This window comes from Pyrus communis, chromosome 8 (assembly GCF_963583255.1).
Source record: "Pyrus communis chromosome 8, drPyrComm1.1, whole genome shotgun sequence".
Classification (NCBI taxonomy): domain Eukaryota; kingdom Viridiplantae; phylum Streptophyta; class Magnoliopsida; order Rosales; family Rosaceae; genus Pyrus; species Pyrus communis.
The window spans coordinates 5,800,654-5,824,397 of NC_084810.1; the positions used below are offsets into that span (position 1 = coordinate 5,800,654).

Here is a 23,744-nt window from a genome sequence, read left to right on the forward strand (position 1 = left end):
TCCTGAAGAGCTTGAGAAAACTACTGCGCACCTAAAATTAGAATTTGAGATGAAAGATCTTAGGAAATCTTGATATTGTCTTGGCTTGGGGATCGAGCATTGTTCGGATGGAATCCTAGTACATCAGTCCAACTACACCTAGAAGGTGTTGGGTTGTTTTAATGAAGATAAAGCAAATCCTTTAAGTGCTCATGTGGTCCTTTGATCGCTAGATGCTAAACGAGATCCCTACTGTCTTAAGGAGGATGAAGAAAATATTTTGTAACCCGAAGTTTCGTATATAAGCGTGATTGACTCATTATTGTACTTAGCTTATTGCACTAGAAATGACATATCCTTCACTATCAATCTTTTGGCGATACAACAATGCACCCCATGTAGAAATTGGACAGCTGTTAAAGACATCTTCCGATACCTTAAAGGTTCGATGAATTTGGGTTTGTTCTATCCCTACGAATCCTCAAACGGTGCCGCACAGGGCGTGCTCTCAAATGAGTTACTTTTTTTTTTTTTTTTACTGTTGGAGATACATCAATATCTTGGAGGTCAACCAAACTGATATTAGTTGCCACTTCTTTGAAACATGCTGAGATTCTCGCCCTACATGAAGCTACTAAAAAATGCTTTTGGCTAAGAGCAGTCATGGAACACATTCAAAGCACCTGCAAACTTTCTTTCGTCATTAACATCCTTACAATGATTTATGATGATAACGCGGCATGTCTCGAACAACTTAAGAAAGGATACATCAAATGAGACAACACCAAGCATATTGTGCCAAAGTTTGTTTTCTCTCATCAGCAGCAAGAGTGTCAAAAAATTGAAGTCAAGAAAATCCATTCCCAGGACAAACTGGCTAGCCTTTTCACCAAGTTTTTGCCGAAGACGACGTTTCAGAAGCTTGTTCAAGGAATTGGTATGCGTAACTTTTTGAGTTGGAACATTGTTGGTTCTTTTTGAAAGTATGTCAAACTCAGAGGGAGTATCCTGAACTATACTCTCTAGATCTTAATTTACTCTTTTTTCCTAGAATTTGGAGCATTTTCCTGGTGGATTTTGGGCACTTAATGAGGTTTTAACGACGCACCCATCCTGGGCTGGTCATATACTTGATTTACGTCATGTAGACGTTTCATTTGTCTTTTCACTTTTTCACGTACTTTTCCTTAAACTATGGGTTTTTATCTCGTATTGGGTTTTACCATAGCCATTGGGTTTTTTTGGAGACTTAGTTCCATATGCAAATTCCTTTGTCTGAGATTAGCGTGTTCCCAGTTTAGTGTTAACGAGTTGACTTCCTTAAGTATACCTGATGATGAATCTACTTGATTATTTATACACTCAAGGGGAAGTGTTATAGATATTATATTAAAGTGTGGTTGTGTAAATCCTAGATACATTCGGTTGCTAGTTATTTTTCCCCCTATATGATTGTATTTACTTGGAGGCAAGTAATTCTTCTCCTCTTTACTACTATAAATAAAGGCATTGTGTAGGGGGAAATAACACATCTCATAAACATAGAGAAATCTCTACACTTTCTCCACTCTATCTCTCCTTGTCGCACCCCCATTTTCCCTTGTCAGTTAAATAGGCCACAACAAAAGTAATAAATATAAGGAGAAATTAGGTTTCCATTTCTCTTTTTTTTAATTTCATTGATTGAAACCTTAGGACTCAATCGTATGAATATGTAAAATACAGGATTTCCAATCCTAGCAGGAAAATGAGGGAAACGATTTCTTTTTCAAATTTTTTATCAAGGTCCTTTGATTTTTATCCACGCCATTATTTCAATAATAAAATATTTACATGTTAGCATGTTAAAATTTTATAATTAAAAATTATTTAACCATATCCAAATATGTCTATTTAGTGTTCGAAACGTTACTTTTGATATATTTATATATTTATGCCTAAATTTTGTATCATATATTTTTATTTTTAATTTGTAACTATTTTTTAATATATATATATTATTTACCAAATTTTTTTAGTTTTAGTTTGTTCTCCTATATTTTTTTCGTGCCCATATTTTCAAACTTTTATTTGTACTCATAATTTTTATAAACCTTTTATTTGAACTCATAAATTATTTATAATGTATAAACAAAATGTACCACTTTGTAATATATATATATATATATATATATATATATATATATATATATATATAGACATACACACACACACACATACATATATGTATATATGTAAAAAGTACCAATTTAAATGTACCCATTTTCTTAATGTAAACTCTATTCACTTCTTTGATCTAATACCCATGTGTTAAAATAAAATGTATATTTTTTTTAAATTTAAAACGCAATAATATTTAAAAATAAAAATATTTTGTTTATTTCGATTTATTTGAAAAAAATAAAAATTTGATCAATTTTCACACAATCCAAAAAATTTATAATCCCTATTTGGTATCACTCTTTGCATGATTTTAGGAAGAATTTAAAAATAAAAAAAAATATTGTTATTAAGTTTCTTACTCAATACTGAACTTTAACATTGTGTCCTTCAATCAAAGTATTCAAATTAATACAGTTTTAATCTAAAATTCTAGTTAATCAAGGACCAGAACCAAAATTTTCCAAAATATAAACACATACAATCTCACCAAAAAAATAAATATAAACATTTTATAACATGAAAGGATTGAAAACACCATGCAACGGGTAACACTCAATACTCACACTGCAAAACTAACATGTTAAAATTACGGTCATGCAAACTTTGTTAGAAAAAATTAGGTTATAACTCATCCACGCAGATCATAACTTCACTTCTATATAACAAGGAGGATCATAACTTTCACTTCCATGTTAGGTTTAGGTAGTATTTGTTTTGTATTGTGCCGCTTAGCGGGGTTATGTTGCTCCGGCGAGTTTGTTGTGGTCTTGCTTTAGCGGTGGTGTTGTGCGTGTTTCCGATTCTAGATTTGTCGTCTCTATCATCTTTGTGGTAAATTTGTACTGCTTGCACTTTGTTCTTGTGGTAGTTTTATAGTAGCCGTGTAGGGGTTTTAACTTATTTGTTGATTGTCCGAATTAATCTCTAGATCAAAAAAATTGATCACTAAAGAAGATGTACCCATGTGGCACCCTCGTGTATTTGTTCGGTTCTTATTAATGAAATTACTCTATCGTTGCTTGTCAGAAAAAAACAAAGTAGAAATTTCGAATGTATAGACAAGGCATAAATAATTTATATATAATTGATTTATTTAAACCAATATCACGCGTGTCTCCAAACAAAAAGGGGAAGCATGAAAGATAGGGAGACAAAAGATGAAAGTAAATTTGTGATTAACATGTACTACATTTCAGCAACTTTAGACTCCAGTTGGCTTCTCTTTTTTTTTTTTCTTTTTTTTTTATTAAACGATATTATCTATACTAAAAATATGGGAGAGTTGGCTAATTTTTATGTTTTGGGTGTTTTTCTTTATTTTTTATTTATTTTATTTTAATTTATTTTAATTTTTTTGTTAAAGACTAGATAAATTCATAATCAGGGCCCAAGCCAAGAGGTGTACAGAAAGCGATTGCAGACTAACCAGCAAACAAACGTAACCAAAGAGATAATAGGGCAACACAGAGAGAAGTGGCATAAGAGACCCAAACGTCATCCCCTTACAGACAACAAAGAACATGGCCTGAGGGCTAGGGAGCTGGTCCTTGTTCAACATTCCCACAAACAAAGATGGGGGCCTTTCAACCCTGAACCGATGAAGCAGCTGCACTACTTTCTTCCTTCTCGTTATGAGTATTGTTTTTGAGAAAACTAGCAAACCATTTTGCAGAAAGCTTTGGAGTTCGTTCAAGTGTTTGACGATCGACATAATATAAACCAAATCTTGAGGTGTATCCACTTAGCCATTCAAAATTATCCATCAAGGACCAAATGAAATATCCACGTACATTAGCCCCCTTCCTGCCGGTACATGAGAAAATTAATTAATTGCATTTTCATATTTTTGGATGAGGACTACCAAACAGAGGAATTAAAACAGAAAATTAATTAGTTGCATCTTCACCTTATTGCTCTGGCTAAAGAGACAAGGTAAGCTTTGTGAAAATTGATCCGACCCATGTCTTGTAACTCATTTTGTTGTGCTGGTAAAGTGTATCCTGCCACATACAGTTGAAAAAAAATTGTTTGACGAACTTGTTCTCAATAAGGAAAATTAAAAAAGTTCGGGTATTCACTAACCATTTTCAGTAACAAACATGGGCACGTTATGATATCTTCGTTTAAGATAGTCAATGATCTCCTCCATCCCTCTTGGAACAACAAATAAATACGACGTACCAGTCTGTATGTGAAAGATGTCAAAGCCAATGCAAGTTGATCTTGTTAGCTAACATGTATAGAAGGGCATCATGGGATGTTCTAGTATACTTAGAGGTATTCTATACTCGGAGGTTGCAACTGTTAAATCTTTAGTTAAGTATAATAATTAAAGTATAACTCTTGAAGTGTCTAAAAATCCAAGGTTGCGGTTGGTAGGCGCAAAGAAATTCATGGGAAATGATTTCTCATGTCTTTTACTTGAGGAAGAAAAATGCAAAATTCCTTTAATATTTGAGATATAATGAGCATTTTTAATGTCAATGAGGACATATTTGTCATAAAAATGGACAATCAATGTCTTTTTTGGTTTCTCATGGGGTAGTCAAGTGAATACCAATTCGGTGGAGAGTTTCACTTTCAGACTAGGATTCTCTTCCTTTCTCTTTCCATCACCTTCCCTTCCCTCATACTTTCTATTTTGTCTTTCTCTTTCTATAAAAAATTAATATCAGATGTTGACATGACTTAACGGTGATTGTTCAAATATGAGAGAAGGGAAGATGAGGGAAAAAAAGAGGAAAACAAAATCCTACTCCTTCGCTTTCTCCCTTATTTTCTTCATGAGTCGGGAAATCATTCCCAAGCTTGGACTTACAAACATGGAAAAGGCAACAGTTTCTCATTCCCAATCTTCCACCCACATATAAAACGTAGCCCAAGAGTGTAAGTTACTCTGGAACACTTGAATTTTGGAGAAAGCAAGAGATTTTTTAATATACTAATGAGATAATATACCGGTTCTCCAATGGGAACGCCATCTCGATACGAAGTTGTGTTGAGAAAGCCTCTAATGGGACGGTCACCGCCGGAGGGGCAAGTAGAGTTGATACAGTCCTTGACATATAGAGTTGAATAGTGGTTGACACCAATGAAATCTATGCTTCCTCTTAAAAGTCTTTTCTCATTGGCCGAAAACTTTGGCAATGCCAAGCCATGACATTGGCGCATTTCAGCAGGATAATCTCCATATATTAATGGATCAAGCATCCTGTTTAATTAGACAAAAAAATCATTGAGTGTAACTTGTTTGTATATTTTAATTATGTAACTTGTCCCTCTGCACGCCACAGTGTAGTCTCTTAATATGTTGCTTATTGGTTTTAGTGATTACATTGTGTGGCAATGGATATCATGTTGTGGCGCACTGAATTATTGTCACAAGTTCACATATCATTGTTTCTCGAGTCTATTTAGGATTTAGAGTTTGATATTAGCATATAATCAACAATTCTATTTGTACTATATTATGAGGATGGTTTTCTAAAATTGTTGTTTAAGGTTTTTAGTTAAAGATGTAAACATTTCAATTTGTATTTGATAAAAAAGATATTCGTCGATTTTTCTCGAACTTAAAATGAGTTACCAAATTTCCTTCTAAAGAAAAAGAAGAAACGAAAATCTGCTCATCGAATCAAGGTATGAATCTTACATCTTTTTTTTTAAATAGAAAAATGACTTTAGATTAGCTTTTTTATGTGTTCTTCAAAAACCCAGAAAACAAAGTTCGAATTTGACTGTTTATTAACATGATTTTTTATTTTTTTACTGCATTTTATTTGAATTCAAACATATTTAACTACACGCTACTAATAGTTTATTGTTGTATATGAATCACACGTAATAAAGTTTTTGACAAAAAAAAAAAAAAAAAAAAAAAAAAAAAAAAAAAGTAAAATCAACCTATCTGTTATACACACGTGTGGAAATCAGATGAAATCAGAAGATCTATAGTAACAACGAAACAATAATCACATCGTGACAAATAATGAAGGTTTTAAATGTATAGTCGGATCATATAAAATTATTTAATTCTGTTATCACTCATCGACGTCTTATAGCTATCACATATTATATCAATATGACATAATTGGTTTCAGTAACTAGAAGAAGCAACACTTACCAGGCCACATTGAAAGCCAAGGCTCTATCAGCAGCAAGCCGATCTCTTTCTTCATCTCTAAGCGGTTCATACATGAAAGCACTCGAAACAATTCCAATAAACCCCTGTTGTTTTGGCTGTAACATTACTCGTCATTTTTTTATTTTCTATTTAAAAAAACATTGGTTACCAACTTAATTATCATTTTAATCTTTCAACATCAACTTTCCCAACTGTACATAATTATCCTAGTGGTATTTAAGTGGTTTAGAAAATTAGAGCATTGATTTTTGGATTTTCTTCTAATTGGAGCTTTGATTCTTGAATTGAAAATTCATGATTATTGTTTTCTATACTTATCGTAATGTGAAGCAACAATCCTTTTTTATAACACCGTTAAAACTTCATCCAAAATAAAGGGTTTGTAAAGCAAATATGGACAAATGCTCAATTTTCTTTTGGGAGTATAAATTTGAAAAACCAGAATAGAAAACAAGTCCATATATAATTGCTCACCCAAAACAAACTACGATAGATGTCAACGGCCATGCCATGTGCTATTAACATGTTGTGCATTGCAATGAGAGGCTCCACATCAGAATTTCCAGTGGAACAATTACCAAACGGCGGTGAACAACGAGCTGGTGGAAATATTCCTCTTATGTAGGCTAAATCAGCTATGAGATTGGGCTCGTTTATGGTAACCCAGTACCTCACCCTATCCCCAAAATTCTTGAAGCATATGGTGGCAAAATGAGCAAATTCTTCCCTGCAATAAAAGGAAACAAATAAAGTCCAGAAAACCCATGAAAGCGTAAGTCATCCCATAACTGAGCAAGTAATGTTATTTACACCACATTTACTAATATCTAAATAGGTTTATTTGCACCGTAATAGCGGACTAAGCCAGCCCCCATCTCTTGCTTCTAGCATATAGGGCAGGTCAGTGTGGTGAATTGTCACAAATGGTTCTATTCCTGCATTATTGATATACAAATCCTTACGAGAAAATTTGGTAAGAAATTGAATTCATTATTTGGTCATGTTTTTGGTAAATAAAACAACAGAACTGCAAGTAATGGTAGAAGAAATTTTGTGTTTCTAGCAATACCTTTGCTTACTAGGTGGTTTATAAGCTTGTTATAAAACGTGATCCCGCTTGGATTGGGCGTGCCGAGCATCCCATCTATAATTAGCTCAAGAAGATACTTTAACTAAGTTGCTAATAGCCATATTAATAAAGAACCAAGCAAACAAAAGTTAACCAAAATTAATTAATCAGAAAGCAAATTAATTAAGCTAGTACAAATAGAAAAGCAGCATAAATAATACCAGGTAGAATTCTGGACCAAGAAATGGAGAACCGGTATCCCCTTATGCCTAAGGAATGCATCAGCTCAATGTCTTCCTGTACAGATTTATATGACCCATGTCAATATCAGAAAGTTAAATAAATTTGCTTCCCCTTATCTGTTTCTTTTCTTGTTTAAAATTTCCAGAATTCAAAATATAAATGATCAATACCAAGTAGAGATTGTAATGGTCGTCTGCAACGTCTCCGTTAGCATTATCCTCTATTTTTCCTGATGACATGAATCTGGTGAAAATACAGCCTAATAGTAGTAAGAAATATTTGACGAATAATGTTATTGGTACTTCATTTACTGATCGCCTCTCTAATATATGTGGACTACATCTATGCTTGTGGAAGTAAACCGTATTAGAGAGGTGGTGAGCAATGTACGTGCCAGTAAATGTGGTCCAGAGAGCAACACTTACCTGGAATTTTTGTGAAAACATCCCAGTTGCTTAGGCCCTTACCATCTTGAAGATAAGCACCTTCAACCTTGTAAAATCAAATTAGTAGCCAATTAAAAGTTAGAAATTAAGTTGCAGCGCAACAAAGGAGTTTGATTAGAAGAAGATAAAGAGGAGGCCAGAAGGTGCCTGATAAGATGAAGTCGCAGCTCCAAAGAAGAAGTCATTTGGGAATGCAGACCTTTGGATTTCTTCATGTGGTTTCAAACATTGAGCTAAAACAGAATAGGAAATGAGGAGAACAGAGAATGGGTATAACAAACAGTTGAACGTCATTTTTGTTGGTTTAAACTTTTGTGATATATTCAACTTTGTATATGTAGAAATTTAACACAAGAAAGGTGAGGGCCCGCCAAAGTGAATAATTTGTCTTCAATACTTTTAATAATTTATGTCCGCTACTTATTGGTGGGGTCTTTTGCCAATTATATGGAGTTCTGCATATGGAGAAGCATACCCGTGGCGTGCATTCTCCGTTTTATATGCTGTTACATGAGGAAGCCATGAACACTTCTCTGCATGCTAAGCAAACCTATGTAAAATACTTGGGAAAAGTCTATAAAAAAAAACACAGCTAGCAATAGACAAATTAAGAAGTAAACAAGTTAGTGAGTGGGTTCATATACCAAAAAGTCAACAAAAAGTCAACAAAAAGGCCCATGGGGTCGAAAAGTGGGAAGAAGAAGAAGAGATTTTTTGGTTAGGCGTATGGAATTGGCTAAACATTTGTTTAAGAGAAGAGGGAAAATAATTGTATTTATTTAGAATGTATTGTTTGTTTGTGATAATAATTATAGCACATGATTGTATAAATTATTGATAAATTGTGTTTAGGACTAGTATATAATTTGGAAGATCTTGTTCCTTTAGGCTTGTATTACTTGCAAGGCTAGTAAGTCTGCTAGGTTTACTATAAATACTGGCTCAAGTGATGGGAAACATTATCACAGAAATTGTCCAACTCTCTTTTTTCTGTTTATTCTGCACCTTCAGTAAAATAGACTATAACACATTACAAATCACACCCTTGACGTTGTGCTAAGGAACCGAATGTTATTTTGATACAAACTCATGCACATGATTCATCATCCAAGTAACTTCTAAAACACGGTCTAAATGCAAGAATAATCAGAAAGCAAATTAATTAAGCTAATACAAAATAGCATATATACCGGGTGGAATTCTAGACCATGAAATGGAGAAGCGGCATGCAGTGGAATTTGAGAGGTCTTGGGTCAATTTAATCATGATGTGTGTCACGACGGTATCCTACTCTTTCATGGGAAATGGATCTTTGTGTGGTTATGTTCACCCAAAGAGGGGTCTGAGGCAAGGAGACCCTATTTCCCCTACATGTTCCTTCTTCACGCCGAGGGACTCTCTGCTCTTATTGCTTTCAATGATCCAAAGGGTGCTATCCAAGGGGTCTCTGTTTGCTAGGGAGCTCATTCCATTCATCATCTACTTTTTGCCGACGACAGTTTCATATTTGCTCGTGCTACATGGCAGGACTGTGAGACAGTTAAAGAGATTCTAGGGTGTTTCGAAGGAGTCTCGGGGCAACAAGTGAACTTCCAAAAAAGCGTGATCTGTTTTAGTAGAAATATTAAGCAATCTGATCAGGAGTTTCTAGCTTCGGTGCTTGGGGTTGTAAGAGTGGATTGACATGAGAAGTACTTAGGGCTCCCTAACTTCGTCGGTTGAAACAGAGGAGCATATTTTAGCCACATCAAGGAAAGGGTATGGAAGAAACTGCAGGGGTGGAAAGGTAAAACAATCAATGCAGCGAGGAAGGAATTACTAGTCAAAGTGGTGGCACAGTCGATCCTACTTTATTCTATAAGCTGTTATTTATTGCCCAAGTATTTCCGTGACAAACTAAACCAATTAGTTGCTTCTTATTAGTAGAATGAGTCTGAGAACTCTGTTAACCTTCATGAATTGAAGTATATATATCTGTCTATATTTCTTCTATAATATGCAAGAACTAGAGAGAGATTAGAGAGAGATTAGAGAAGAGGAGAAGATATTATTTCTGTAAAGTATTCTTACACACTAAGTAATCCAACAATATTGCCTTATATAGGCAGTTACACACCTAGTTACTAATGAACCAAAACACCAAGATTGTGACAAGTGTCACAATCATGAACCATTGACTATATATATTCTAACATCCCCCCGCAAGCTCATGCTTTGATGAACTGAGCATGAGATTGAGACAATGAGTTCTAAACAGAGGAGCACTCAACCCTTTGGTCAAGATATCAGCAAACTGTTCTTGAGAGGAAACAAACTGCACTGCCAATTGTTTCGTGGCCACCCTTTCGCGGACAAAATGGACATCGATTTCAATATGCTTAGTCTTCTGATGTTGGACAGGATTAAAGGACAGAGCAATCGCCGACAAGTTATCACAGAAAAGAACAGGTGGTATGGTCACTGGAATACGCAGAAAGACAAGCAGTTGCTTAATCCAATCCAATTCTGCAGAAGTAGAAGACAGAGCTCTATATTCTGCCTCAGTCGATGAACGAGACACAGTTTGCTGTTTCTTAGAAGACCAGGATATGGGATTAGATCCTAAAAATACAACCAACCCTGTAGTGGACCGTCTGTCATTGGGATCTCCTGCCCAATCTGCGTCACTAAAGGCCTTGAGGTGAAGATCTCCGCGAGCATAGGTTACTTCCACATTCATAGTACCTTTTAAATACCTGAGAATACGTTTGACAGCAGTATAATGAGTGACCATAGGGTGCTGCATAAACTGGCAAACCTTATGCACTGAAAAGGCAATGTCAGGCCTGGTGAAAGTAAGATATTGTAATGCTCCCACAATGCTCCTATAAGTACCAGGATTGGAATAAGGATCACCATCATCCTTAAGAAGTCGACTATAGGGAAGGCAGGGTGTATCACAGGCCTTGGCATCAAGCATTTCAGTCTTTTCTAACAAATCATGAATGTATTTAGTTTGGGACAGAAACAAGCCACTGGGAGTCTTTGAGATTTGAATGCCTAAGAAAAAATGTAACTGCCCCAGATCTTTGATATCAAATTCAGTAGTAAGAGCACTGATAACCTGTGGAATTGAAGTTGTAGCACTCCCAGTGATGATGATATCATCCACATAAAGCAACAGAATCACAACAGTATTCTCAACATATTTGACAAACAGTGAAGAATCGGCATATGTATTGACAAATCCCAGCTGAGGCAAGAACTTTGTAAAGCGATCATTCCAGGCCCTAGGAGCTTGCTTCAAGCCATAGAGGGATTTATGAAGTTTACACACTAAATGAGACTGAATTGGATCCTGAAAACCAGGTGGTTGGGCCATATAAACTTCTTCTTCCAACACCCCATGCAAAAATGCATTTTTAACATCCAATTGTCTAAGATCCCAGCCAAAATGTGCAGCAAGAGCAAGGACTAACCTCACAGTAGTAGGCTTAACCACAGGACTAAAAGTCTCACCATAATCCAATCCCGGTTCTTGACTAAAGCCTTTAGCCACCAAACGGGCTTTATGACGAGCAATAGAACCATCAGAATGTCGTTTGATTTTGAATATCCACTTGCAGGCAACCAGATTTTTAGTAGATGGAAAAGAGACCAAAGTCCAAGTACCCTTAGCGTGGAGAGCAGCCAGTTCTTCTTGCATAGCTTTGAACCAGATAGGATTTTTAAGAGCTGACTTATAAGAACTGGGTTCAATGAGAGACAAATCAATCTCTGCACACGGTTGAGCAGATGCAAGGAAAGCCTTCTTCTTAGAAATACCATTTTTGCTCCGAGTTTGCATTAGATGTAAATTAATGGGAGGAAGATCCAAAACAGCTTGCAAAGAATCAGGATGAAACTCAGTGTTCTCAGTACTCAGTACAGGACTTGGATCAGGAACCACAGGGAGCTGAGAAGAAGATGCAGGTGCACGAGTAATGGACTGATGATTAAGGAAAGAATTTGCAGATGATGGGGAGGGAGACACAATAACATTGTTTGTATTAACCACTGCCATGGGAAGGAAAGAGGAAGTAGGAAAGGAGGAAATAGGTTGAGGAATAGGGACTTGGGACAGTAAAGCTGCATATGGGAACTGTTGTTCATCAAAAATAACATGCCTAGAAATATAAATCCGTTTCTTAAGCACATCATAACATATATAGCCCTTATACTTAGAAGCATAACCAAGGAAAACACACCTGGTGGTTTTGGGTTGCAGTTTGGTGTTGGTGAATGGTTTTAACAAGGGAAAACAGGCACAACCAAAAATTCTAAGATGGGATAATAAAGGAACACTACCAGATAAGAGTTCAAATGGGGACCTGTTTTGAAGAACAACAGTAGGCATCCTATTGATCAGATAGAGAGCAGTTTGACAGGCATAAGACCAAAATTGATGGGGCAATTTAGTAGTTTGCAACAAAGTCACAGTGGTTTCGATAATATGTCTATGTTTACGTTCAGCTAGCCCATTTTGCTCAGGTGTGTATGAACAGGACTTATGATGAACAATACCTTTGTCTGACAGAAAAGATTGAAGCCTATGACTCATATACTCTCCCCCACCATCACTTTGTAAAATCTTAATCGAAGTAGAAAATTGATTAAGTATAAAAGAATAGAATGCAACAAAGGTAGAGTACAAATCAGACTTGTTTATTAATGGAAACAGCCAACAATGGCGACTATATTCATCAATGAAGATTACATAATATTTGTAACCATCAACAGAAACACACGGTGCAGGACCCCACAAGTCACTATGTACAATCTGAAAAAGTTGAACAGACTTATTGACATGAGCTGGAAAGGGTAATTTGCTAAATTTGCCTTCAAGACAATGATGACACACAACAGATGACTTAGAAGGTGTAACAGGGACATTAGCTTTGTGTAACATAAGAGAAGCAACATGATTTGTTGGGTGTCCTAACCTATGATGCCAAATCTGAGATTTAACAAGTTGTCCCAGAAAAGCTGTCGCAGACAAAGAACTTTGTGAAGAACCAGAGTTGAAATGGGAAAGGGAATGAAGAGGATAGAGTCCATTACTACATAGCCCTTTGTAGATTATCCTCCCTGTGGCCTTGTCCTGAATCCAAAAACACAAGGCATCAAAGATTAGCCAACAATTATTATCAAGACATATTTTATGTACTGACAATAAATTGTGTGTTAGCTTGGGAACATATAACACAGAATTTAATTGGATTGGTTTAACTGGAGTATGAATAATAGAATTCCCAACATGGGAGACTTGTAAACCTTCACCATTGGCAGTTTGTATGGTCTCACTGGTAGGATAAGGTGAAGCCACGGATAAGTTGTTCATGTCAGCAGTCATGTGATTGGTGGCGCCAGAATCAGTCAACCAAACTTGGGGAGGTGCTGATGGAGAAGCTGGTTGAGATGTAGAAGGGAACACAGTGTGCATAGCATGCATTGGAGATTGCTGGAACTGATGTGGTTGTGCAGAAGCTGGTTGATATGAATACTGAGAAGGAGACAGGATAGGAGCAGATGAAACCCCATTGGGATGTGACCAACCAGGAGGGCCAATGTAGTTAGGTCCTTTATCATTGAAGAAACAAAACCAGGTCACATGATTCATTTTGCCACAGATTTGACAGCCAAGCCTTTCGGAAGTCTTTGCACCACAGAATGGAGCAGTGTGACCATGAATGTTACATAACTGACAAATGGGAAGCATAGAGGTAGAAGAAGACCCCACTGAAGGAAGTGGAGAGGAACCAAGAATTCCTGATGTAGAGGGAGGTGCCTGAGTAGAGTATACTGATCTGGGATTGAAGAATCTGTGCCCCTGATACTTTCCTTTACCCTTATATTTATTCCCATTGTAAACTTTGTAACCACCAGAGGTAAATGAGGATGGACCAGGAGTATGACCAAATGTCTGTGAGGATGACACATTTTTAGGCTGAGAATTAGCCACCATAGCAGTCATAAGAGAAGTATTCGAATGATTCTCAACAATGATTTCTTCAGCAAGTAACTGTGCCCTAAAGTCTTTTAGGGTAATGACACTTTCACGACCTCGAATCACACAGCGAAAGGTATTGTATTCAGAAGGCAAACCATTAAGAGCAAGTATGACAATATCCTCATCTTGAAAGAACACCCCAGCAGCCGACAAATAATCCCTAGCTTCTTTAATTCGTTGCAGGTAAACTGAAATGGAATCAGACCCCTTTTTGATTGTCTGCAAATTCGACTTCATCTGAAAGATACTGGTTTTGGATACAGTGGAGAATTGTTCCTTTAAACGAGTCCAAAGATCTCTCGAACTTTGACTCCCAATAGCACAGGACATAGCCACAGGTGATAAAGTCGTAGTAATCAATTGCATTATAGCCCTATCATGCATTCTCCAAATCAAAACAGCATCATTCTCAGTAGACGTAGAAGAATTAATACCAGATTCACCAGTTTGTGAGGGACAGGAGTTCGAGCCGTCCACAAATCCTATAAGCCCATTGCTTTCCAGTAAGAGTTGCATCTGAAAATGCCAATTAAGATAATTGGAGTCATCAAGCTTGACGTTAACAGAGATCGAAATCGACGAAATAAGGTTCGTAACCGGAGATTGAAGTAACTGTAGCTGAGACGCAGTCACCATGATTCACACTAGATTGCAGATTCTTGAAACACAATCCCAATGTCAGTCAGAAATTTTCACAAACACGTAATGTGCAAAGATCACAGACGACAAATCAAACCAGAAACTGATCCAGAAACTAAACCAGTAATCAATCTCAAGGAATAAGCACCAAGAAAACCCTAAAGCAAAAACAGAGAAGATGAGTCCGAGCAGAAAACGAAACCGAGAACACCAAAGAGAAAGAAGCGGAAGCAGAAGCAAGGAGGATCAAAAATCACGCGGTAGCAACAATGGCGAGTGATACCATGTTAACCTTCATGAATTGAAGTATATATATCTGTCTATATTTCTTCTATAATATGCAAGAACTAGAGAGAGAGATTAGAGAGAGATTAGAGAAGAGGAGAAGATATTATTTTTGTAAAGTATTCTTACACACTAAGTAATCCAACAATATTGCCTTATATAGGCAGTTACACACCTAGTTACTAATGAACCAAAACACCAAGATTGTGACAAGTGTCACAATCATGAACCATTGACTATATATATTCTAACAAACTCTAGGAAAATCCATCAAGTGGCTTGGGATAAGTTGTGCTTGCCCAAAAACGAGGGAGGCCTTGGGTTTCGTAACTTATACGCCTTTAATCTTGGACTTATGGCCAAACATAGGTGGAGGATCATTCAGGAGCCCAATTCTCTGGTGGCATCGGTGTTAAAGGCAAAGTATTTCCCTCATTCCTCCTTCCTCCTTCCTTGAGGCGAGTGTTCGATCTAATGCGTCCTATGCATGGCGTAGCATGTGTGCCGCTAGAGAAGTTATCTTGCGAGGTTCTAGGTGGCAAATAGGCGATGGTACTTCGGTGAGGATGTGGGGTGATAGATAGCTGCCTTTACCATCCACTTTTCCATTGTTTTCCCCTAAACGCCTACAGCATTGTAATGTGCATATGGTCAGTGAGCTTATTGATGATGTTAGATGGAAATTGGAGGTTCTTGGTTCATCAATTTCAGTAGAGGAGAGGGATGCAATTCGATCCATTTCGTTGAGCATTCGAAGAACTAATGTCCGATTAATTTGGCATTATGACAACCGGGGTCTGTTCACAATTAAAAGTGCTTATCATGTTGCTTGTAATTGGATCCTCCCCTTTGCTCTCTCCGATTCCACGTGGGCTAAGTTTCTCAATTCTCGGTGATGTGGGATTCTCTTTGGAAGGCCAATGTCTCTCCCAGAGTGAAAATGGCAGCTTGGAGAATTATCTCCATCATTATTCCCACGAGCGATAATCTTCTTAAACGGCATGTCCCGTTGGATCCTGCTTGTATTCTCTATGGGGCAGCATTTGAGACGGTTTAGCATATCGTGGTCTAGTGCCCGTTCAAGAGGTGCACTTGGCTTGCATCTTTGTTAGGGCTAAGAAATAGGTAGCATTATAGTAGATCTCTGAATAAGTGGGCCCTGGCAATGGTTAATGAAGTTAGATCGTCATATTTTGAGTGCATTTTGGTCATACTTTGGGCAATCTGGAATGCTAGAAATCTCAAGCTTTGTTGGTGGTGGGGGGGCGGAAGGCAACCTCTCCTTCTCCAAGTGCTGCTGTGAGACGCGCCTTTGATTGGTGGCAGGAGTTTCTTAGGCTCAACTTCAAGCCTCCTCTACCCCGAAGCCATGTCCCTATTCTGAAATGGTCATGTCCTTCACCTGGAAGGCTCAAACTTACGTGGATGGTGCCGGGTGTAAGGAGACAAATCTTGGAGGTGTGGGGTTGTTAATCGGGATTGAAATGGAACTTGGGTGGCTGCTACAAGTAGGAGATTTGGAGACATTTTCTCTCCTGTTCACATTAAAGCACTCATAATTAGAGAAAGTCTTTTGATGGTGATCAAAAGGGATTTACAAAATATTTCGTTGGAAAGTGATTCACTTCAGATAATTTTTGTTTTGAATGAGTCTTCTTTGAATATGTTTACTACTGGACCTATCATCAAATATGCTAAATCCTTATTGCACTTGGTCACTGAAGCTACTGTGTCCCATGTTCGCTGTCAAGCTAACTCTATATGCCCATAGGCTTGCTCATTTTTCCCTTTACGGTGGTAATTGTACTTGGTTTGATGAAAACCCCTCATTGATTTGTGATTTAATTGAGCAAGATCTCCCAATTCCTTGTACTGATTAGTCTATTCCTGGCATTTAATGAAACTATATCGCATTTTATCAAAAAAAAAAAAAAAAAAAAAAGATAGTTGTCTAATTCTTTAGAGATGCTTTAAGTGACAAGGGAGAATGAGGTAATGAAACTAGAATTAGAAGGGTTTTATCACATATGACGTTTAAAATTAACATAACTCCTTATTTTGATCTTTCAAATTCAAAACCAATTAATAACGTCCTTATTTACTAATGCACACAAATTTGATTCTTCCAATTTAACATCTTAAGTTTGAGTTTAATTACAACCTCATACAACTTCTTTATTAAAGTGATGATATGTTAAAGTAGATTCTACATTTGTGATAACATGATTACCAACTTGCGACACATGACCAAACAATTAATAAATTTTTGAATAAATTATATTTTGTACCTTCAAATTTGTGTTCAATTACCACTTTATATAATATTTTTAAAACATTCAGTTTTATCTATTAATTTATTATTTTATTTATTTCAATGAATAATCATGACCAGGGACTATTGTGACGACCGATAACATAAACTAATTAAAGTATAATCTTCACCTTGATTTAATACAATAGACTCCTTGATTGAAATTAGCGTGAATGGCCGAAGTAACATGTGACCCATTTTAGGTGAAAAGGCAAAGTGAAAGTAAAATTATACTCAAGTATATTCATTTGTATATATTGAAGGGGGAAACGGATCCGCTCCGGATCCCTTTCCATCTAATCCACCTAGTTTGGGATCTGGACCGTTGAAATTTGATCAAACAGCTACAAACAGGGGGTCTCTTTAAAAGTGATAATAACTGTAGCCGTTGGATCAAATTCCAACTGCTCGGATCCCGGACCAGGTGCATTACCATTGAAGGGAGGAGGTTACTCGCAAGTGCCTTTTAACATAGTAGTGGAGATGAGCATTGTCCTTGCACCAGAATGTGAGTTCAAACCTAATCAGCTCTCGAATCTAACATTTTTAATTTGTCAAATCTATTGTTTGACAAAAGAGTTTAAATGAATTTAAAAGAGTTTACAAATCTATATGTATTCAATCAAGATTTTAAATGAATTCACAGAAATTCTTGGGTATTTAATCGTGATTTTAAAATAGTTTATAAAACTCTATAAAAATCTAAGTGTATTCATTCCGGATTTCAAAGTAATTCATACAACTCCATATGTATTTAATTAGAATTTGATTTTAAAGTATTTTAAAATATCTAGGACTAATGAATTTAGAGAGATATTACAATGGTTTCTAGGCTTTAGAAAATCAGGCATCTTCCCCTTATTATTGAATCCATCTATAATTCATATGGAGACTATGGAACTCCATTAAATTTATAACTCCTTCAAAATCATATAAAATTTTAATTGAATACAACCCTTAATTATAACATTTATTTAAAGAAATAATCAATATCCATGCCTCCGAATAGAAAAGAGAAACATGCAAAGCGTGAGCAGCAAATTAAGGTAAAGTAAGCACATTTGGTATTAACTACATTTCAGCAACTTTCGGTTGCAATTGGCTAAATAGTGTATTTTTGTTGGAGTGACCTGAAGAAGCTGCACTAATTTCCTCCTCGTTGTGACTATTGTTTCTGATGAAACTACTAAACCACCTTGCAGAAAGCTTTGGAGTTCGCTCCAGCGTTTTATTACGATCAACATAAACTATACCAAATTTTGTTTCATACCCACCAAGCCATTCAAAATTATCCATCAAGCTCCAAATGAAATAGCCACGTACATCAGCACCATTCCTGTGAAATAAAAACAAACAAAAAATCAGAAAATTGTACAGATAGTTCGTTAGAAATTTTAGAAGAACAAAAGAAAAATGAAATTAAGTGGGTTTGATTTCATATATATGTATATATATGTTAGATTTTTTTTTTTTTTTTGAACTATTAAATATTTTTGCGCATTAGAGAGGGATTGAGTCAAATTCAGCTTGTTAAATTCATTTGACTCTAAATTTTCCCATGCATTGGAGATAACTCAACGCCTTATCATTGTTATCGGAGGGTAACTCATTGGCTCACCTTATTGCTTTGGCTAAAAAAGCAAGGTAGCCTTTGTGAAACTTGATCCGATTCCAGTCTTGTCGTTCATTCTGGGGTGTCGGTGAGGAGTATCCTGCCACATGTGAAGGGAAAAAAAATGATTCTAAGCGACCTGCTTTCCATCAATTAAAGCAACCAAGGTGCGGCCATTGACTTACCATTTTCAGTAACAAACATGGGCAGGTTATTGTATCTTCGCTTAAGATAGTCTATAATCTTCTCCATGCCTCTTGGAACAACAAAAAACCTAGCGACTCCAGTCTAGGAAAGACAAAACAAGATGAGCTTGTTAACGTACCAATTTGGACCAATAATCAAACAAAAATTGACGGTGTACTAATTAATACTAAATGTTTTATATACCGGTTCTCCAATCGCAGTGCCATCCCGATAGCCGGTTGTGTTGACGTAGCCTCTAATGGCATGGTCTCCGCCTGAGGGGCAAGGGGAGTGGAAACAGTCCTTGGCATAAAGTGTTGTATAGTGGTTGAGTCCGATGAAATCTATGCTGCCTCTTAACAGCTCTTTTTCTTTGGGGGAGAACCTTGGCATTTCCAAGCGAGGGCATTGGCGCATTTCAGCGGGGTATTCTCCATACACTAAAGGATCCAACACCCTTTTTGGGAAGAAAAATTTAGTCATCCATTCTAGCATATTTATGCTATTTTTATACTCTTAATTATGGAATTGGATCCTCTCCAAGGCAAAGCCTTGGGATCCTGCTGACCGGACAACATGGGCCGTTGGATTTTGATCCAACGGCTACGATTATATAACTTGTAGAGAGACAACCCTGTTTGTAGCCGTTGGATCAAAATCCAACGGCCCATGTTGTCCGGTCAGTAGGATCCCGAGGCATTGCCTCGGAGGGGATCCAATTCCCTTAATTATTACACATTACTATTATGCTATGATTAATATGCAATATATTAACAGAAAATGTCAAATTGTTAACCGCCGAAAGATTTCCAATTATATATGCGAGCAAAAATAAGAAGCTGACCAATTGGGGATTCAGCAGATGTTAATGTGGCGAAAGTCCTTGCACAGAAATTAGAATTGGATACTGACTATATCGTACATTTTCTTGCATCAGATAATTAAGCAAATTGGTAAACGAAAAAAGAATAACTTACCAGGCCGCATTGAAAGCTAAGACTCTATCAACAGCATGCAGGTCCCTTTCATCGTCTCGAAGAGGTTCATACCAGTGACAATGTGTAATAATTCCGACAAACCCATGTTGTTTTGGCTGTTTCAATTTGTAGTAATATTTTTTTTTTCAACTTTGGCTAGCTAATTAAGGCCATGAGTATGAACATGTTATATGCAATACTTACATACCTGAAAAAGCCTCCGATATGTGTCAACTGCCATGGCATGAGCTATTAAAATGTTGTGCATTGCAATGAGAGGCTCTACATCAGAATTGCCACTTGAACAATTCCCAAAAGGGGGCGTGCAACGAGCAGGTGGGTAGACTCCTTGTATGTAAGTAAAATCAACCAGCATGTTGGCTTCATTGACGGTAATCCAGTGTTTCACCCTGTCCCCAAAGCTCTTGAAGCATATGGAGGCAAAATGTGCAAATTCTTCCCTACAACAATGAAATTAATAAAACCTTAATAACGAGTATAAGCTTAATTGTCACAGTAATGACACAAATGAGTGCTGCCATTTGGACTACATTTACTAATAACCATACTAAATCAGTTGTATAAATGGAACTAAAATGAGATGGTCAGTAAGCATGGTGTACCGTAAGAGTGGACTAAGCCAACCCCTATCTCTTGCATCTAGTAAATAGGGCATGTCATTGTGGTTAAGTGTCACAAATGGCTCTATTCCTGCAATGTGTATCCAAGTTCCAAATCATTAGTGTCAATTTTATTTTATTTTTTTGGAATTTATATTTAAGATAAAATTAGCTAGGTACCTTTGCTCACAAGATGGTCAATAAGTTTATTATAAAATACGATCCCTCTTGGATTGATTTTGCCTAGTTTGCCGTCTATAATTGGCTCAAGATCAAATCATTTGTAATAAAGCAACCCAGATTAATAGAACCAAATAAAAGTATGAAGCACAAAACTAACCAGAATAATCCAAATTAAGACAAAGACGATATAAAAACAACATACCAGGTAGAATTCTAGCCCATGAAATGGAGAACCGATATGCATTCATCCCCAGAGAATGTATCAACTCAATGTCCTCCTATACATACATAAGTACATACATAAGTTTCGAAAAGTCATAAATCTGGTTATAATTACGTTTTTGTGTTTGATTACGTTTGGTGAATACCAAGTAGCGATGGTAGTGGTCATCTGCAACATCTCCAGTCTCATTATCCTCTATTTTTCCTGAAGTGCTTTATACATATAAAGACATTAATTTGGTGAATATCAAAATTAAGATTAGCAACTAATTACCCTCTAATTTTCTTGTTTAATTACCTGGAATGTGAGTATAAACATCCCAGTTGCTTAGGCTCTTTCCATCTTCATGATAAGCACCTTCAATCTTAATTATACATTGAAATTGAATAGCGAATTTAACATTCAGATATATAGTTGCACAGCAAAGAGAAAAAATAACTACAAGAAGAAGAGGGGTACCTGATAAGATGAAGTGCTTGCTCCAAACAAGAAGCCATCTGGGAACTGAGATTTCTGGATTTCTTCTTCATCTAGTTTGAAACTCTGAGCTGCAACTAAAGCGGTAGACAATAAGATAACCGAGAGCGACAAGAAATAGAGCAAGCCTCCAGTAAATTTCATTTTGTTTTTGGGGTTTCAAATTGTTTGTGGTAGTCTGGTAGAGGGTGGTGTATCATATCAAGTTGGTACATTAGCGTGGCCGGAAGCCTGAAAGTATTCAGCAGGATTAGGTGGCTGCATAGTGGGGGAAAAGTGATGTGAATAAACTATTTTCAATTATTGTTTGATAAAAAATTAAAAAAAAAACTATTTTCAATTATTCGTGGTGGCATGAGAAACATGCGACTTCGTTCCCTCCCTAAATAATATATTGTTATAAGGAGAAAAATATACGTGTAATAATATATTATAAAACTTAACGCGTATTTTATATAAGATTAATTCATTTCATGTAAATTTTTCTTTCATAATAAAATAGTCAGCTTTAAAGAAGTGTTCTTTGGCTCTTTATATGAATTTATATTGCTATAAAAAAAAATTAAAAAAAAAAAAAAAAAGATTACTTACCGTTAAAGCTGTTGCTATCCGCACTGATGTTTTAAGACAACCAATATCTAGGCGTGAAGGATTTTCAAGGGGTCAAGGGCAGAGAAATGAGTGATGGCTAGCTTTGCATAAAGTTATTGTTTAGGATGACAGTTTGTAGCCTTCTAGTCTGGTAGATTTGTGGTGGTTGTGCACGTGTTTAGGCAGAGACAATGAGGAACATGCATGTATATTTGTGTGCCATGAGTAACATGCGTGTATATTTGTGTGCCATGAGTAACATTTAGACATAAATTTTGTAGTTCTTATTTCATAATTTTTTTCAAGAAACTGAACCGTCTATATTTTAATTTATTATCCATAAATTATCATTGTAAAAAGTTAGAAAAATCCAAAACTAATAGATCAACTCCAACCCTTAAACTCAAACCTAAATATTTAGTCCTCTAAAAGGGTTATTACATTAATGCCAGTCAAATTTATCGTGTTTTCGCAAAACTTCTTTTCATGTTTGAAATATAACACTGACACCCTTAAGATTTTAGTTCACTTTCCTATAACCTCCTTAGGACCAATTTGCCCTCATTATTAATTACTTTAAAAAATAAAAAATCATTTATAAATAAGTAAATTTAAAAATTTAAATCTTACATCAAACAATTAAAAAGAAATAAAAAGAAAATTGAAGAAATCTCGTCTCATCTTCCTCTACCATGAACTCAGATCTTCTCTGGACTCTTACATGCGGAGCCTGCGGACTGGCTAATCCTAGCGGTTCGTAATAAATCATGTGGTTATGAATCAATTGTAGCTTTCCTCTCACATCCGTCCTTCTCTCTTCGTCTTTCTCTCTTCTTCGTTTCTGATTCTAAGTTCTCTTTTCTATCAAAGTTGTACCTTCTTCATCCCTCTTATATGATTCCGTCATTTTAATTCAAGTTTAATCCCCAAATCAGTTTTTGGCACTCAAATTAGAGGTAAATTTTAGCATATGAAAACTTGAATTTGGCCTCAAAAGCTTCCCAAAGAAAGAATCAATTAATTGTTGGTTGCAGATAAGCGGACAAATTCTTAGAGCTTCAATGGCCATTTTCAAGAATAAAAAATTAAAAAAACCAATTTTATTTTCCATGATCTCAGGCCTTCTTTGAAGGCATACCACTTGATTTGAAGAAAATTAGTATTTGATTTATTCAAATCCTAAACCACTTGATTTTTAATTACTCATACATCAGGATTCACCATTATAAATATCATAGAAAAAAAAAAATTCAAAATCTTTAAGTCCTCTTCCTGAAAACAATCGCAGGCGACAAGGAATAAGAGAGAAGCGAGAAAGAGCTAAAATATCAGAAACGAAGAAGAGAGAAGGACGGATGTGAGACCCTCTGCCCCATCATTGACATCATTGGTGGCAATGGAGTTGGGAAGGACACTGTCATAAAAAATAAAAAAAATCAAGGATTCCAACAAGAACTCGCATTTGGTGAGGTAGATTCTCGGGAATTGGCTTTTCATATTTTTAAAAGGAAAATTAATAAAAAAGAGTTTGAAAATTTTGTTATAAGTGAATACTATCAGGAGTGATT

The 23,744-nt window shown here is 36.1% G+C and overlaps 2 protein-coding genes across 4 annotated transcripts; both read right to left on the minus strand.

Annotated features, from left to right (window-relative positions):
* Window positions 1-3,516: 3,516 nt before the first annotated feature.
* Window positions 3,517-8,339, minus strand: LOC137742410 (beta-glucosidase 18-like). 2 transcript variants are annotated; one of them, XM_068482270.1, is made up of 12 exons: window positions 8,192-8,339; window positions 8,024-8,090; window positions 7,769-7,827; window positions 7,577-7,652; window positions 7,356-7,430; window positions 7,134-7,221; window positions 6,761-7,013; window positions 6,266-6,369; window positions 5,101-5,353; window positions 4,225-4,327; window positions 4,049-4,142; window positions 3,517-3,945 (listed from the first exon to the last, which is right to left on the minus strand). In XM_068482270.1, the coding sequence occupies exons 1-12, from the start codon at window positions 8,336-8,338 to the stop codon at window positions 3,726-3,728; spliced, it is 1,539 nt and encodes a 512-aa protein (XP_068338371.1). In that variant the 5' UTR covers window position 8,339; the 3' UTR covers window positions 3,517-3,725. The 2 variants fall into 2 exon arrangements, with proteins under 2 accessions (XP_068338371.1, XP_068338370.1); XM_068482269.1 differs by having other exon boundaries at window positions 6,266-6,381.
* Window positions 8,340-18,208: 9,869 nt separating this feature from the next.
* LOC137742664 (beta-glucosidase 18-like) lies at window positions 18,209-21,932 on the minus strand. Of its 2 annotated transcripts, XM_068482587.1 has the most exons (12): window positions 21,568-21,932; window positions 21,406-21,472; window positions 21,254-21,312; window positions 21,088-21,163; window positions 20,883-20,957; window positions 20,706-20,793; window positions 20,291-20,543; window positions 20,083-20,198; window positions 19,310-19,562; window positions 19,105-19,207; window positions 18,926-19,019; window positions 18,209-18,643 (listed from the first exon to the last, which is right to left on the minus strand). In XM_068482587.1, the coding sequence occupies exons 1-12, from the start codon at window positions 21,727-21,729 to the stop codon at window positions 18,379-18,381; spliced, it is 1,611 nt and encodes a 536-aa protein (XP_068338688.1). In that variant the 5' UTR covers window positions 21,730-21,932; the 3' UTR covers window positions 18,209-18,378. The 2 variants fall into 2 exon arrangements, with proteins under 2 accessions (XP_068338688.1, XP_068338689.1); XM_068482588.1 differs by lacking the exon at window positions 21,568-21,932 and having other exon boundaries at window positions 21,254-21,320; window positions 21,406-21,470.
* Between the last annotated feature and the right edge of the window lie 1,812 nt (window positions 21,933-23,744).